The following is a 16382-nucleotide window of genomic DNA, read 5'->3' on the forward strand; positions in this document are numbered from 1 at the left end:
TCATCTTTTTTTTAAAAAAAGAAAAAAGAAAAAAGACTTACTACCCTGTACCAAAAAAAAAGAAAAAAAAGAAAAAAGACTGTGTGCTAGGTATTGTCCTAGGAGGTTATATGTTATACTGATTATTTAATTTAATCCCCTCAGTAACCCTGTGAAGTAGGTGTTGTCATTATCCCTATTTTACCAAAAAATATAAATTGGGAGAAGAGGACACAAGGATGTTGCGGAGTTGAGTCCACAAATTATTTTGGAAGATTCATAATCATGCTGCACTCGATGGAGTTCTTTAAGAGACTGGAGTCTTTCTTAGATTTTATTTTTCTATCTTGATGAAAATACTCTTGGCTGTGTACTGTGTTGGGAACAAATGGAACTGGCCCATCATTTTCACTATTGAGGAAACCAATCAATACACTTAATGCTTAAAATGGGGAGAGCTCAGCTGTGTGTGCCATGAGAGTGCGGGATACACAGGGACTGTTAAACAAATGATAGCAGCTAATATTGATTGAGCATTTACTGCATGCCTGGCACAGTTCTAAGTCCCCCTTGGTGTTTCATCTTACATTACCCCACAAGGTAGTTATTTGCGGGCCACCACTAGCCATGGGACTTTGGCAAGTTCCTCACCCTCTCTGTGCTTCAGTTTCCTCATCTGTAAAATGGGAATGATGATGCTATCTGGCTCCTGACATTGGAGTGAGAAGGAGATGCCTGGCTACATTATGTAACGCCCCTACTTAGCAAAGTGGCTGGCAGGTAGCAGGCACTCAAGAAGTGTTGTTGGCTGTTTATTATTCCATTTACCAGTTTATTATTTATTATTCCATTTACCAGTTGGGGAAACTTAAGCATATAGGAAGTTGATACTCAGCAAGTGCAGAGCTGGTTGAGGGAAGCTGTGGGGAGAGGGGCCATGGAATGTTCCATATGCACGTATAAAATTGTTGTGCTATACACCTACGATCTGTGCACTTCACTGTATATAAATTATACCTCAGCTGCTAAGCAGCCTGATTCTCAGGCCTGAATTTCAACCATTAGGTCCTATCTTGGATCACCAGGCTTCTTGGTTCAGAGTACAGTCTCTGGAGCCAGCCTCCTGTGTTCAAATCCTGTCACTCTTTATTAGCTGCTTGCTCCTGGGCGACGTATTTAGCCTCTCTGTGCCTGTTTTCTCACCTGCAACATGGGTGGTATGAGTTAACGAGTCCGGCAAAAATGCTTACATGGCACCTGGCTCACGGTCAGCCATCCGCGGGTGTTTGTTATTGGCTCCGTGTGCCATGCCAGTCTCAGAGGAGCACGCGGTCTTGCGGGGCCTCGGAACGCTCCTCTCCAGCCACATCCCCCCTCCTCCTCCCGTCCCTAGGGCCTGCGGCGGGAGATCCAAGCGCACGGGCCGCGCCTGGAGGAGGTGCTGGAGCGCGCGGGCGCGCTGGCGTCGCTGCGCAGCCCGGAGGCGGAGGCCGTGCGCCGCGGCCTGGAGCAGCTGCAGAGCGCCTGGGCCGGACTGCGGGAGGCGACCGAGAGGCGGCAGCAGGCGCTGGACGCCGCCTTCCAGGTGGAGCAGTATTACTTCGACGTGGCCGAGGTGGAGGCGTGGCTGGGCGAGCAGGAGCTGCTCATGATGAGTGAGGACAAGGGCAAGGTGCGCCCGGGCTGGGGGAGTGGGAGGGCCTGGGGGCGCTGGGGCCCAGGGCCGGCCACTGCCGCCTCATCGCGGGTGTCGTGTGCCCCCAGGACGAACAAAGCACCCTGCAGCTGCTCAAGAAGCACCTGCAGCTGGAGCAGGGCGTGGAGAACTACGAGGAAAGCATCGCGCAGCTGTCGCGCCAGTGCCGGGCGCTGCTGGAGATGGGGCACCCGGACAGGTGGGCGGACGGGAGACGGGGCCAGGTGGGGGCGGGACCGTTTCGTAGGGAGTGGTCCAGCCGGATCTGAAGCTTCGCTATGGGAACTTGGGGCAGGGCCATAGTTGGACACTGGGGTGGCAGGGCAATTCTTGCCCGCGTGCAGGAGCCCCCGGATTTTGGCAAGCGGGTGGGGCTGGAATGGGGGGCACTGAGCAGGGATGGTTGAGGATGGGCCCAGGAGTGGTGGGGTCTATTGGGGGGTGAGGGGGGAGGAGATGATGTCAAGGACTGAGTTAGAGAAGTGATAACTCAGGTCAGGCAAAGGTCCTCTTTCTACCCTGTATCTGGGCAGAGTCTGGGAGAACAGAAAATCCTGGAGTGCCAATAATTGGGTATGGGGGTGGGGCCTGAGACTTCCTGGAGGGTGGGTCGGTATCAGCTCACTGAGGTCAGGAGTAAGGATGGCTTCTGGGAGGCCTGGGTGGGATCTGAGGGGGGGCACAGGGTGGAACCTCTGTCTGAGTGAGCCCAGAGATTGGGACTGGAGGTGTGGCGGATTGGCTGAGGACCCAAGTCGGGAGACTGGAGCCCTACCCAGATCACTGGAGGGTAGGGGCGTGAGACCCCAGATAGAAACTGGGTGAGGCTGGGGTGGGTATGAGCTTATTAAGATGGGGAAGCAGAGCTTTCCCTGGGGTGCTAAGTTGCAAGTCCCGGGTACTGAATCCAGACTTTCAGAAAACAGCCCTGCCCGAGGGAATCTGAGGAGACATGACCCTGCCTAAAGATCCAGCAGAACACAGCCCTGCCCTGGGAGTGGGGTGTTAGGGGGTCTCAGCTCTGCCCCGGAAGTCTCAGGGGGCTCCATCCCTGCCCCTCCCTGTCCCACTCAGTGAGCAGATCAGCCGGCGGCAGTCTCAGGTGGATCGCCTGTACGTGGCACTCAAGGAGCTGGGCGAGGAGCGCAGGGTGGGCCTGGAGCAGCAGTACTGGCTGTACCAGCTCAGCCGCCAGGTGGATGAGCTCGAACACTGGATTGCGGAGAAGGAGGTGGTAGCCGGCTCACCCGAGCTTGGCCAAGACTTTGAGCACGTCTCGGTGAGCATCAGTGGTAATGACCATGATACCAGTGGCCACTGTGTGTGCTACTGAGCTCCTCTGGCCTCAGTTCAGTGTCTTCCTTTGTAGTATGAGGATAATAATAGCACCCACATCATGGTTGTGTTGTGAGACGAATGAAATAATATAATGTAAAGCGCTTGGGACCATGCTTGGCATACACAGTGTCTACTACAGTGTTAGTTATTAATATTGTCTTCTTATTTTATTGTTGTTACTATTATTGCTGCAGCTTAAGTGCTTAATAGTGTTAGATGTTATATTTTATGATGATGATGCCTATTACTGTTATGACTCATACCTGCTACAAGGTGGTGGGTTGGAGGCGGGTGGTCTGTGCAGCACCTTTGCCCACCTTGCTGGGACCCTGCCCTTCCTGGTGGCAGGTGCTGCAGGAGAAATTCTCAGAGTTCGCCAGCGAGACGGGCACGGCAGGGCGGGAGCGGCTGGCAGCCGTCAACCAGATGGTGGACGAGCTGATCGAGTGTGGCCATACGGCAGCGGCCACAATGGCCGAGTGGAAGGATGGACTGAATGAGGCCTGGGCCGAGCTGCTGGAGCTCATGGGCACACGGGCCCAGCTGCTGGCCGCCTCTCGGGAGCTGCATAAGTTCTTCAGCGACGCCCGAGAGCTTCAGGGACAGATCGAGGAGAAGCGGAGGCGGCTGCCCCGCCTGACCGCCCCGCCTGAGCCCAGACCCAGTGCCAGCTCCATGCAGCGGACCCTTCGCGCCTTTGAGCATGACCTGCAGCTCCTCGTGTCCCAGGTGGGGCACCGATGGTGCGGGACTGCATGGCCGAGGGATGTGGGCAACAGAGCAGACAGAAATCAGGCTGTTGAGCAGGACAAAATTAGGCAGTGGAGCAGATAGAAAGCTGACCACAGAACAGGGAGAATTTGGATTATGGGGCAGATAGAAAATGGACTGATTGAAATCAAGTAGTGGCAGAAAAAGTGGTGCAGTTGGTCTGATAGAAATGTGACAATGTTTCCAAGAGAGATTAGGAAACTTCCTAAAACTGTGAAGTGAATCTTACCTAAATCCAACAATGGGTCTAAAGGGAATTGCGAGATAGCTAAGAGAAATTTGGCTGTGGGGCAGATAGAAATTAGACAGCCGGTCTCAGATAGAAATCATATGATTTTTCTGAAAGAAATTTGATGGAAAAGGTAACAGAGCTCATAGAAACCAGGCAGAGAGGGACTGGCTGCTTAGCTCAGTTGGTTAGAGCACACAGCCTTATAACACCAAGGTCACAGGTTTGGATCCCATACCAGCCAGTTGCCAAAACAAAACAAAACAAAAAAAAAGAGGAACCAGGAATTGGGAGGTGTACCTGAAAAATCAGATGGCAATGAAGCTGCAGGCTTAATAGAACTGAAGACACAGGGCTGAAGGAAATAGAGCTGCAGTTCTAATGGAAGGTAGAAATTGGATGATCATTTTTGTAAATCATATGGATAACTTAGAAATTGGGCTGAGAGATTGATAGCGATTAAGTGGCTGATGTGACAGAAATGGGGTGGTCACTCCAAAAGAAATCAGGTGATTGAACCAATGGAGAATGAACAGCACTCGCACAGCAGAACCAATAGAAATTGGGCAGGAGATTGTAATTGAATAGCCATTCTGAAGGAAAGTGTAGTACTAGTAGGTAGTGGGTCTGAAACAAATTGAAAAATATTGGACAGCATGTCTGATAGACATCAGAGTGGGAAAGGGTTTCCTGAAAGAAATCAGATCTCTCTGAAACAAGATAGAGGTGGGCCTGCCTGAAGAAGTAGGTAACAGACCCTAAAGAAATATAGCTCTCAGACCAGAAGAAATCAGGCAGTGGACTGAAAGAAACCTGGTAGTAGATCTAAAAGAAGTCAGAACGCAGGTAAGTCAAAGAGAAACCAGCCAGAGGATATAAGGGAAGCTGGGTTGTGGGATTACAGGGTGCAGGCTCCTCACCTCTTCAGGTTCTGCACTTGGTCAGCAGATGGGGGAAAGAGAGGGTGGAGCCTGGACCCTGTGGAGGGCTGTTGCCCACCTGGCATGCCCCTCAGGTGCGGCAGCTGCAGGAGGGGGCAGCCCAGCTGCGGACAGTGTATGCGGGCGAGCATGCTGAGGCCATCGCTAGCCGAGAGCAGGAGGTGCTGCAGGGCTGGAAGGAACTACTGACTGCCTGTGAGGACGCCCGCCTGCATGTCAGCTCTACAGCCGATGCCCTGCGCTTCCACAGCCAGGCCCGTGACCTGCTCTCCTGGATGGATGGCATCGCCGGCCAGATTGGGGCAGCCGACAAACCCAGGTGCCCCTCATCCCACCTTGGGCTTCCTACCTGCCTCTGGAAGTCTGCTCCAGCTCCTCCCATCCTATTGACAGTCCCCTTATAAAAGAAATCACAACAGCCAATACCTGTGTAGCACCTCTGTATGCCAGGCACCGTTCTAGATGCTTCACGTGTATTAAGACCCCTTGTCAGGCCTGGCATTGGGGGCTCAGAGCATGGGACACCCTCCTGCTCTCTGTCCTTCCCAATTACCCACTACTGCCCTCCCCATGGGGTTGTCACAGCATGGGCTGGGCTAGAGCCAGGATAGGGGCAGGGAAGGTGTGGGACTGTATGAGGCATCTTGTGTGTGTGTGTGTGGCCGGACAGTATGAGGGATCTCCAAAATGCTCATGGAAAGATTCATATTCTCTTTTAATTCTATTTTTCTACGAACTTGTTGAAGTACCCTCATATTTTTTAGGATGGGCGAACAACTATAACAAACATTTCCAGCATCTCAGTGGCTTAAGATAGTAGGCACTGATTTATTGCTCATATAGTGGTCTGATGTGATTGTCTAGCAGAAGCCTGTTGTTTGGTGATTGGGAACCAGGGTCCTCCTGTCACTTGGCCCTGTGTGTCATTTGCTAGACCCTCTTGCATCCAGCTGCAGAGGGGGGAAAGACAGCCAGGAGGTCACACACGAGGTTTTAGGGACTAAGCCTGCACTCACAGGCTGCTGGGCAAGTGGCCCAACCTGTCTGCCAGGAAGGCTAGAAATTTAGTCTGGCAGTATGCACAGAAAGAAAAGAACCCAGAGAGTGGTGGACACATGGCATTGCTTCTGTGATTGTGGGGCCTTGAGCCTACATTCATTTACTCAGCAAATGTTTATTGAATGCCTATTGTGTGCCAGATCGTGAACAAGACCAAGCCCTTGTCCTGAGACAGCTTACATTCTGAGAGTAGAGACAGGTAACAAATAAACCCCTAATATTTTTATCAGATAGTAATAAATGCTATCACGAAAAAATAAAGTGGGGCTGGCTGGTTAGCTCACTTGGTTAGAGCATGGTGCTGATAAGGCCAAGGTCAAGGGTTCAGATCCCTGTACGAGCCAGCTGCCAAAAAAAAAAATAAAGCGAGGTAAGGGAGGAGACAATAGCTGGCAAAGCCTCTCTGAGGATGTGAGATTTGAGTGGAGACCTGAATGAAGTGATGGCTGAGTAGGGTAAAGTTTTTGGGGAAGGGCTTTCCAGCTGGAAGAGTCAGCTAGTACAAAGGCCCTGAGGTGGACTGTAGTTCGGCATGTTTGAGGGGGAGTGATGGAGTGAGTGAAGGGGAAGGGGAAGAGTGGTAGGAAGTGAGTGCAGAGGGGAAGTAGGGCCCTGGAAGCCACACGGGGTGAGGAGTGTGACTTTTCTCTGAGTAAGATGGGAGCCGTGGGAGAGTTTAGAGCAGGGAGTGATGTGATAGGACGTACATTTGAGAAAGATTGCCCCAGATGCCTTGTGGAGAACAGACTGGGGTTGTTCACTTAACTTGAACAACCATCAACATTTGGCCAGTCTTGTTTCTTCTACACTCCCCCTCCCCCTCCACCCCTACTGAGTTATTTTAAAACAAATCTCAGACTTGATATAATTTCACACCGTAGTTTAAGTGTTCAGTCTTGACTGATGGATTGGTTTCAGGGGCTAAGGGAAAGAGGAAAGTCATGGATGAATGACATGAATTTACTGAGACAGAGCGGAGAGGGCATGTTTATGGGATGGGGAGAATCAGAAAGGTCATTCTAGACATTAAAATTCATTACAGTGTGGGAGCTTCAGAAATAAGTTTGGACACATTAAGTCTTATGAAGCTGTAAGTACTAACTGGTGGAACCTTCAGAAATTTGGAATTTGTTTTGGACGTACAATGGCTTAGAATGTCACTGTTTGACAGTTATATAACGCAAGCCACAAATGTGAGCCGCATACGTAATTTAAAATTTTCTTGTAACCACATTAACAAAGTAAAAGCAAGTTAAAAGTAATATATTCTATTTAATCTAATATACCCAAGATATTATCACTTCAACATGTGGTCAATATTAAAATTAATGAGATATTTTACATTCCTTTTTATGCTAAACTCTCAAAATCTGGTGTGCACTTTATACTTCAACACATCTCAATTGAGACTAGCCAAGTTTCAAGTGCTCAATTGCCATACACATCTAGTGGCTACTGCATTGGACAACACAGACTTGGAAGGTTAGAATCCTTGGCTTGTGGAACCTTCAGAGGCATAGGTATAGAAAATTAGAAAAATTGGGTCTTGAAATACTAAAAGGTTAGAATCTCAAAAGTATGAATTTTAGCACCTTGTAAAGTTGGAATCATTAAATTGGTGAAGAACCTTGGACCTCAGAACTTGGTCACAGAAGGTAGATGTCCTGAGATGGTGTGGGACATCAGCCTCAGTGATTTGGGCTTATCAGGAGCTGCATATATGGGGTGGATGGAGGGAGGCTGCCTATGGCTCAGATCCCTGCCCACCACCACTGCAGGGACGTGTCGTCGGTGGAGGTGCTCATGAACTACCACCAGGGCCTGAAGACCGAGCTGGAGGCACGAGTGCCTGAGCTGACTGCCTGCCAGGAGCTGGGGCGCTCTCTGCTGCTCAACAAGAGTGCCATGGCTGATGAGGTGGGAGTGGCATGGGGGGGTCCCCCTCTGCCTCCTGGGCACATTGGGGTGGGAGCCACCCTTGACACCTCTCCCACCCACTCACTACTCCCAGATCCAGGCACAGCTGGATAAGCTGGGAACCAGGAAGGAGGAGGTGTCAGACAAGTGGGACCGCCACTGGGAGTGGCTGCAGCAGAGTGAGTGGGGGCCCAAACTACATGTGGCTTACAGGTGCAGGGACATGCTTCAGCATGTCTGGCCAAGGCCCAGAGGGTGACACGAGCATGCGTTACACACTACCTATGGGTCCCCAGAAGCAAACATAAGAGCCCGGGAGGGTGGACAAAGGGGCTGCCTTGCCATCGAATCTCTGGTGGCAGACATCTAGGAGAGAAACTGGTGCCCTCAAAAATAGCTCCAGCTTTTGTCATTCCTGCAGAGCGTGAGTGGTCAGGGCTGGGACAGGGGGAGCCAGAGGGGTGTGGTAAGCCAGAGAAAACAGCCACTGCCCCAGGAAAGGCCCCAGGCGGCCCAGCGCCATTACCCTGCATGCCTACCTTCAGTGCTGGAGGTGCACCAGTTTGCCCAGGAGGCGGTGGTAGCTGATGCCTGGCTGACGGCCCAAGAGCCACTCCTGCAGAGCCGGGAGCTGGGCAGCAGCGTGGATGAGGTGGAGCAGCTGATCCGGCGACACGAGGCTTTCCGCAAAGCGGCTGCAGCCTGGGAAGAGAGGTTCAGCTCTCTGCGGCGCTTGACCACGGTCAGCACCCCAGATTCTTCCCATCCCCGTCCCCCGCGGCCACCACACCCATCCCTCTATAGGAGGCAGACATATTGGACTTGGTACCCATTCCTGTGTTGAGTGAGAGCCGACAGACCCTTACTAGACTGGGGTGGGGGTAGGGGGGCGGGGTGAACCTGTCACCAGACGGTGACAGCCCAGAGTGATCAGGAGTGTGATGAGGGAAGAATCGGGGCTGGGGTCAGGGAAACACAGGGGGCTGGGGGAACCCAGAAGGGCTTGTCCTGGCCTGGGGGAGTCTGATTTGAGACTTGACGAATGAGGTGAAGAGACCGTCCTAATAAAAAATCTTAAGGTCCTAGGGAGGGGGGACATTAAGGAAGGAGGAAATGGGCGTCAGAAAGGCACCTAGAGAAAGCAGTGATTTAGCCCATTGTTAAAAGAGCGATAGGTGCTAGCTGGAGAGAACAGGAATTAAGTCTTGGTAGCGAGAAAAGCATGCTGGGCACAGGCCTGGACAACCTTGCTTTTTCAAGGACTAAATTGCGTGGTGAGGCGGGAAACCCGCAGCCCTTCGCAGACCTCTCCCTCGCCGCCCACCTCCACCCCTCCAACCTGACCCTAGTCCCTCCGTCCCCAGATCGAGAAGCTCAAGGCGGAACAGAGCAAGCAGCCGCCCACCCCACTGCTAGGGCGCAAGTTCTTCGGCGACCCCACGGAACTGGCAGCCAAGGCGGCGCCCCTGCTGCGGCCAGGGGCCTACGACAGGGGCTTGGAGCCGCTGGCCCGCCGGGCCTCGGACACGCTGTCGGCAGAGGTGCGGACCCGGGTGGGATACGTGCGCCAGGAACTCAAGCCCGAGCGCCTCCAGCCGCGCATTGACCGGCTGCCGGAGGTGCCGGGGAGGGTGGAGCCCGCGGCCCCGCCGGCCGCACCCGAGGACGCGGCAGAGACTCTCGGGGCCCCCGCGGCGGCGGAGCAGGTCCGGCCACGGCCGGAGCGCCAGGTGTCCGTTGATCGTGCGGAGGAGCTGCCCAGGAGGCGGCGGCAGGAGCGCCAGGAGTCGGCCGATCAATCCGAGGAGGCTACACGGAGGCGGCGGCCCGAGCGGCAGGAGTCGGCGGAGCACGAGGCGGCACACAGCCTTACCCTGGGTCGCTACGAGCAGATGGAGCGGCGGCGCGAGCGGCGGGAGCGGCGGCTGGAGCGGCAGGAGTCCAGCGAGCAGGAGACGCCCACCAGAGGAGACCTGGCCAAGGGGTGAGGCCCCCCGTGATCAGAGAGTGAGAGGAGCGGAGAGCGGACAAGAGCCGCGCAGGCCAGTGGAGGGGCTTCAGGGCTCAGAACTGCCTAGGGAGGGATGTACCGCTGTGGTACTCATTTTACAGAGGTGTAAACTGAGGCTGAAGGAGTGCAGGAGAGTGCCCATTGTCCCACAGGGGCAGCTTTTTCTGCTGAACAAAAAGGCAGAGTGCCTTCCTCCAGGCTCGGGCTCTCAGCCACTGGGTTCTGACTCCAGCATCAAATCCCCTGGGTGCCCCTGGGCAGGGATTTTGTCCTATCTGCACCTTAGTTTCTCTACGGGGCTAATGGTAGAACCATCACCTCCTTGACTGTAGAGAAGACCGTTTATCACAATCTCTCTCAATGGCCTTATGAAGTGGGGGTTATCATCTCCAATGTATGGATAGGACAAGTGAAGCACAAAGAGGGCAAACCCCTCAGCTTGAGTGAACCAGCACTGGAACCTAGCCCTCTCCCAATCCAGAGTTAACCAGCGTGTATTATGCAGATCGGCCCAGTCAGCTGTGTCCCCAGAAGGAGGCCTTTGATTGGGAGACAATGACTTCTTTTCTTCTTTTTTTCTTTGACAATGACTTCTTGACCCTTTTTAAATTTCATATTTCATGAACATTTGCTGAGTACCCACTCTATGCCTGGCATTTACTGGGAACAGCAGTGGCTGAACCAGTCCCACCCCTGCCTTCATAAGATTCATGGTCCAGTAGGGCAGATAGACTTGTCAGCAGATAGTGATGACCCAGAATGATTAGAGCTGGGATGAGGGAAGTCCAGGGGGCTTGGGAGCTCAGGGGGTGGGTGGGGAAAGACAATAGTATGTTCAAAGGCTTGAAGGCACCAGTTTGCATTTTGCTCTTCGTACTGCTTAAAACTCAAAGGGCGGAAAGGTTAGATCCTCCATTCAGCAGACTTGTCCTCAACACCTGTAGTGTGTAAGGTGAGCATCTGAGAGACAGCTGCAGAAGTGGACAGGGGCCTGGCATTTCAGATTAAGAGGAGGAGGCTCCTTTGTCTAGCCAGGCAGTTCCCTGGGAGAAGGCACCCCAGTTCCATTGGGTCTTTCTGTTCCTCCCTCCTCCAGGAAGGCCACCCTGGCTGACATTGTGGAGCAGCTGCAGGAGAAAGAGGCAGGCCCAGGGCTCCCCGTTGGGGTAAGTTGAGCCTCCGGATGGGTGGGGGTATGGGGACCATTTTCCTTGGAGAAGGAGTCAGATCTCAGATACAACCAGTGACTAGCCCTGGGCCCATACCCCTATTTGGAACCTGCAGAGACAGCATAGACTCTCAGGGCCCCCAGATGCCCCCCACAATGTGAAAGTTTTTTCCTTAGACAGATGGGGACACTGACCCCTCCCCCCCCCCCTCCCACACACACTCCAGATTCTTCCCTCATCTGTTCTGGACATATTTCTCCAGTCCAGTGGGGTCCCAAATTTCCTTTTAGACAGCCACATATACACACACACACACACACACACAGAAGGAAGCCCCAGATTCCTCATACAGTTGGGACACCCACTTGCTTGCACCACCTCCACCTTCATAGATGTAGTCACCTCCCAGGATTGAGAGGGATTCCAAACAACTGAATCTAAGAGACTTATTCCCATGACCCATGGGGCCCCTAAGAGTTGGGCCTCCAGCCCTGAGGTCCTCCAATATTCGCCTCCATCTGTCTTGGCCCTACAGACAAAAGGGACCCCAGGCCCATGAGCTCCCCAGACAGCCCCCCACACCCCATGGACAGCACCCCTCTTCCCCCTCCCTTCACACAGCCGTCGCTGCCTCAGCCTCGCGAGCTTCCCCCCGGTCGCCTGCCCAACGGGCTTGAGCCGCCCGAGCGGACACCTCGGCCTGACCGGCCGCGGGCGCGGGACCGGCCCAAGAGGCGACGGCGGCCGCGGCCCCGAGAGGGTGGTGAGGGCGGGGGAAGCCGGCGCTCGCGCTCCGCCCCAGCCCAGGGCAGCTCCGCCCCCGCGCCTCCACCACCGCCCACTCACACAGTGCAGCACGAGGGCTTCCTGCTGCGCAAGCGCGAGCTCGACGCTAATCGCAAGTCGTCCAACCGGTGAGCGTGGGGCGGGGCTTTGGAAGGCGGGTCCCAAGCTCGGGGTGTCCAATGAGTGAATAGGTGGCCCTGAGGCGGGGTGGGGTGGGGCCCAACTTCAGGACCTCCAACCGGTGGGAGGGGGTTGGGTGAGGCCAGAGAAGGGGCGGGGCTCAATTTCAAGAACTCCAACCAATGAGTAGGAGGGGCGGGGCCTAAGCGTAGTGCGTCCGGTAGCTGAGTGGGCGGAGCTTAGATCCGGGCGGGACAAAAACGTTCTGGGAGTGAATAAATTGAGTCCCGCATCTCAGAGCAACCATCCCAGGAATTAACTATAACTAAATAGCGAACTGAGGGTGGCATCTATCCTAGAGGGTTGGAATGGCATGTGAGGTGGATCATGAAGAGGTCATCCAACCAATGAGTGGGGGATGGGTCTACCCATGAAGTTTCGAACCGGGGGGGAGGGCTTCAAAGGGGGCAGAGCTGAAACTCGGGGTTGAATGGGAAGGAATCTCATATAGCTTTCCAATAAAGGCCTAACCATGATGCGTCTACTCTTGGAATCCAGTTACTAGTTGTCTAACCCCTTTTTGTCCAGTTGGGAGGTAGAATCTAGGAATAGGTGGGGCCAAAAAGGGTAGAACTGGCTAACTAGTGGAGTGAGGCCTAGACCCAAGACGTGAAGTGAGTAGGGCAGGTTCAGATTTTGCTGGTAGGGTCTGGAGGTAATTTCTCTTTTCTGTATCTAGGCCAAGGTGGGAATAAACTGGGGCACCTAGTGTATTTTGCTCTTGAGGGACTTCCTCCTGGAATGGGGACAGAAATTCCTCATTCCAGACAGGAGACCAATAGATCTTCCTTGAGGGAGCTGAGTGAGGGATGGAGTTGGGAGGAATCAGTGGAATAAAAAGGCTTATGGAGGAGACAGCTTAAGTCTTGCCTTCAGGAAATTCAGTATGGGAGGGGTTAAGGAAGGGAAACCTCAGCAGGGGCCAGCCTGGGAGAGACTTGACACTTCCCTCAGCTCAGGAACAGCCATAAGGAGAGCATCCAGGCATATGGCCCAACTAGGGCACAGGCCTAGAGGTGGGAAGGCTCAGGTATGTTCAGCCTGTGAAGGTGTTAATGAAGAGTACCCAGGGCAGAGTGCTGCAGCTCTGCCTTGATCCCTATTTCATCACTTCAGGTCGTGGGTGAGCCTATATTGCGTGCTCAGCAAGGGAGAGCTGGGCTTCTACAAGGACTCCAAGGGCCCAGCATCGGGGGGCACACATGGCGGGGAGCCACTTCTCAGCCTGCACAAGGCCACCAGCGAGGTGGCTAGTGACTACAAGAAAAAGAAGCATGTCTTCAAGCTCCAGTGAGCCCCCAGGGGGCAGGAGGGGGGATCCAAGGCCCAGCTTCCCCCTTCCAGCAGGACCCTGGCTCCTCTGGAGGACAGTTAGTGGGTGTGTGGGCTGGGCCCCTTTCACAGATTCCCCAAGTCCTGTGTCTCCTCCTGCAGGACCCAGGATGGCAGTGAGTTTTTGCTCCAGGCTAAAGATGAGGTGAGATCTGGTCTTTCCCTCCCCTTGGTGGACCTCAGGAATGACCTGGCTACCTGGCCGGCTGGTTCCTAGCCCAGAGTGAAGGGGCTATAAGAAGGGAAGCACAGAGGCCAGAGTTATCAGGGCAGTAATGGGAAAGCCACGATCAGTGAGACTCCAGAGGACGTTCCTAATGGGGAGGGGGCGAATTCAAGGAGGGCTGCTGGGAGGCCCTGAGGGCAAAGTCTAACCCCCTTGCCTTGGCCACTCTGGTGAGACTGGGAAGATAAGCAGAAGGAGTTAGCTTTAAAAAGGGGTGATCCAGGTAGGGGGAACTGCAAGTGCAGAGGACCAGAGGTGCTGAATTGCAGAGATACCTTCTAAAGGACAGAGATCAAGGAGAAGGGTCTGTGGTCCCAGAAAGGTTCCCAGGGGCTGGATCTCTCAGGATATTATAGGCCTTTCAGAGGAGGTTGGATTTTATCCTAAGGGCACTGGGGAGACATGGCAGGGTTGTGATAGGGTAGCCCGTTGGCTACCACATGCAAGGTACATTGGAGGGGGTGGAAGTGGAGGTGGGGAGTCTAGGAATCGGCCATGGCAGGAACCCTAGTGGCTGGACCAGGCCCACCTGTGGGAAGAGAGAAAGAGGTAGACGAGAGAGAAGGGAACGTGAGTGGACCTCAGGACTGGGGCTAAGGGGAGGAAGAGCAGGCATGGAGGTGTGATTGGAAGAGATGTTGAGAATAATAACATTTGTTATCTCATTCAGTCTTTACAAGAGGTTATGCAGTAGGTCTTATTCTTTTCATGCCTCCTTTTGCTTATCTGTAAAGTGAAGCTAAAAATTTCTTTTTTTTTTTTTCGTGACCGGTAACGGGATCACAACCCTCGGTGTCGCGCCCGCACCGCACTCAACCAGTGAGCGGACTGGTCTCTATATGGGATCCGAACCCTCGACGGGAGCGCAGCTGCGCTCCCAAACGCCGCACTCTACCGAGTGCGCCACCGGGCCGGCCCTAAAAATTTCTTTTTATAGGGTTATCGTGACAATTAAATAAGTTGATACATGGAGAGCATTTAGCACAGGGCCTGCTAAATGTCAGTACTTTATAAGTGTCTGCCCATATTATTATCATTGTTTGGCTGTTTATCTCTGTGGTGAGAATTATAGTAATCCTATTGTGTAGGTTTAAGTAAATTAATCCACACGCAAGTGCTTAGAACAGAGCCTGGTACATAGTAAGTGCTGTGTAACTGCATCATCATCGTCAGTACCATTACCCCGTTTAATAGATGAGGAAATTGAAGTTCACACAGGGCAGTCTGACTAGAGATTCATCTGTCACTTGAGCTCCTCTCTTCCAAATGCAGACTCCATGCCTTCTTTCTTCCCCCTAGGAGGAGATGAACGGCTGGCTGGAGGCTGTGGCCGCCTCCGTGGCGGAACACGCCGAGATCGCCCGCTGGGGCCAAACACTACCCACCACGTCGTCCACAGACGAAGGCAACCCCAAGCGGGAGGGTGGGGAGCGCAGGGCCAGCGGGCGCCGAAAGTGACTACCCAGCCCCAGGGTCTGACATATCTCCCCGCCCCTCCTCTCCACACTGTGGGCACAAAGACACTTTCTCTAACGCAGGGGCAGGAGCTCCTAGTTGCAATACTGCGGACGCTCCGTGACGGGCACTGGAAAGGAGGGGACTTCTTCTGCACCCCAAGAAGTGGTGAGGGGATTGCTGCCCCTATAGCCATATCTCGGCCCCTTCCCGCTCTCCACCCCCACCCCAGGTGCTGGGGCTTCATTATTTTTATGCAATAACTGAGTTTGGTGGGGGCGGGCAGGGGGCCAGTTGAGCCAAGCCTTCTGCCCCAACCGCAGATCTTGCCCCAAGAAGCTGGGGTGGTGGGGGCGGTAATTCCTGTCCTCACCCCCTGCCCTAGGGATGGGCATGGGGGCGCTGGTGAGGTCCCCTGGACCATCCAGGGTGCTAGGGGGTGGGGAGGGGACACCCCCTCCCTGCCTTTACCTCACTTCCAATGCTGCCTTGATCTCTGTCTGGGAGGGGCGAGTGAAGGGGCCCTAGCCCCCGCATTCCGCCGCCTCAGAGCCATGCGGTTAATTCTGACTTAGTTTATTTTTGCAAACGTCGACCTCTTCCTCCCCGCCCCAAATCTGCGAAGGCTTTTAATGGGAGGGGCGTCAAAGCTCAAAACTCTTCCTCTCTCCTCCCCCCTCTAGCTGTTAATGCCACTTCATGAGGGGAGGGGTGAGGGGAAGCCCTCCCCCTGCATGCTTCTTGCTGGAGCACCTCCCTGGGGAGTGGGGGAAGCGGGCTGTGGGCAGCCCTCACGGCCACCTGGAGTAGCCGCTGGGGCCCGCGGGTGTGGGGCGGTGTGGCGGGCGCACACTGTATGTACCTATAATAAACCTTTTGGCTTTGACGGTGTGTGCTGTTTTGCTCGCGTTTCACGGGCGGTACTCGGGAGGTTTAAAGCGAGGGCTGTGCTAGGTGGGGTGGGGTGGGGGGACGTGGCTGCGGAGAACATCTAGATGTACCCTTTTAGTGTGGAATTTCGGGGTCTAAACACGTGTCCCTAGACGAAGCACCTAGATGCCATACACAAAACGGGAACCCTAGAGGGATAAGGAATATTTTGTTATCCTTCGGTAATTAAACTTCCTCAAGGGAACCGCCGGGCCCGCCCCGTCCAAGCCAGGAAAGGCGGACCTCGTGAAGAAGGCGGAGGATTTAACCGCGAAGGGCGAGCGCTCTGTCCAATCGCTGGCGGCTCAGGGAGTCTCCTATCCAATGAGCAAGCGGTGGGGGAGGGGTCCGGGTGTACACCCG

The 16382-nt window shown here is 54.1% G+C and overlaps 1 protein-coding gene across 1 annotated transcript in view; it reads left to right on the forward strand.

The window, feature by feature from the left end:
* The window catches only part of LOC103598611 (spectrin beta chain, non-erythrocytic 4-like), a 94314-nt gene extending 78339 nt beyond the window's left edge, over positions 1–15975 (forward strand). The window contains 14 exon segments of the mRNA XM_008582647.1: positions 1373–1651; positions 1744–1874; positions 2750–2954; positions 3362–3742; positions 5029–5273; positions 7792–7930; positions 8025–8109; positions 8476–8672; positions 9295–9914; positions 11038–11107; positions 11732–12024; positions 13193–13366; positions 13511–13553; positions 14934–15975. Of these exon segments, the coding sequence (XP_008580869.1) occupies positions 1373–1651; positions 1744–1874; positions 2750–2954; positions 3362–3742; positions 5029–5273; positions 7792–7930; positions 8025–8109; positions 8476–8672; positions 9295–9914; positions 11038–11107; positions 11732–12024; positions 13193–13366; positions 13511–13553; positions 14934–15092 (3021 nt within the window). The 3' untranslated portion in view covers positions 15093–15975.
* Positions 15976–16382: the final 407 nt, after the last annotated feature.

Source organism: Galeopterus variegatus, unplaced genomic scaffold (genome assembly GCF_000696425.1).
Source record: "Galeopterus variegatus unplaced genomic scaffold, G_variegatus-3.0.2 Scaffold93, whole genome shotgun sequence".
In the NCBI taxonomy this organism is placed as follows: Eukaryota; Metazoa; Chordata; class Mammalia; order Dermoptera; family Cynocephalidae; genus Galeopterus; species Galeopterus variegatus.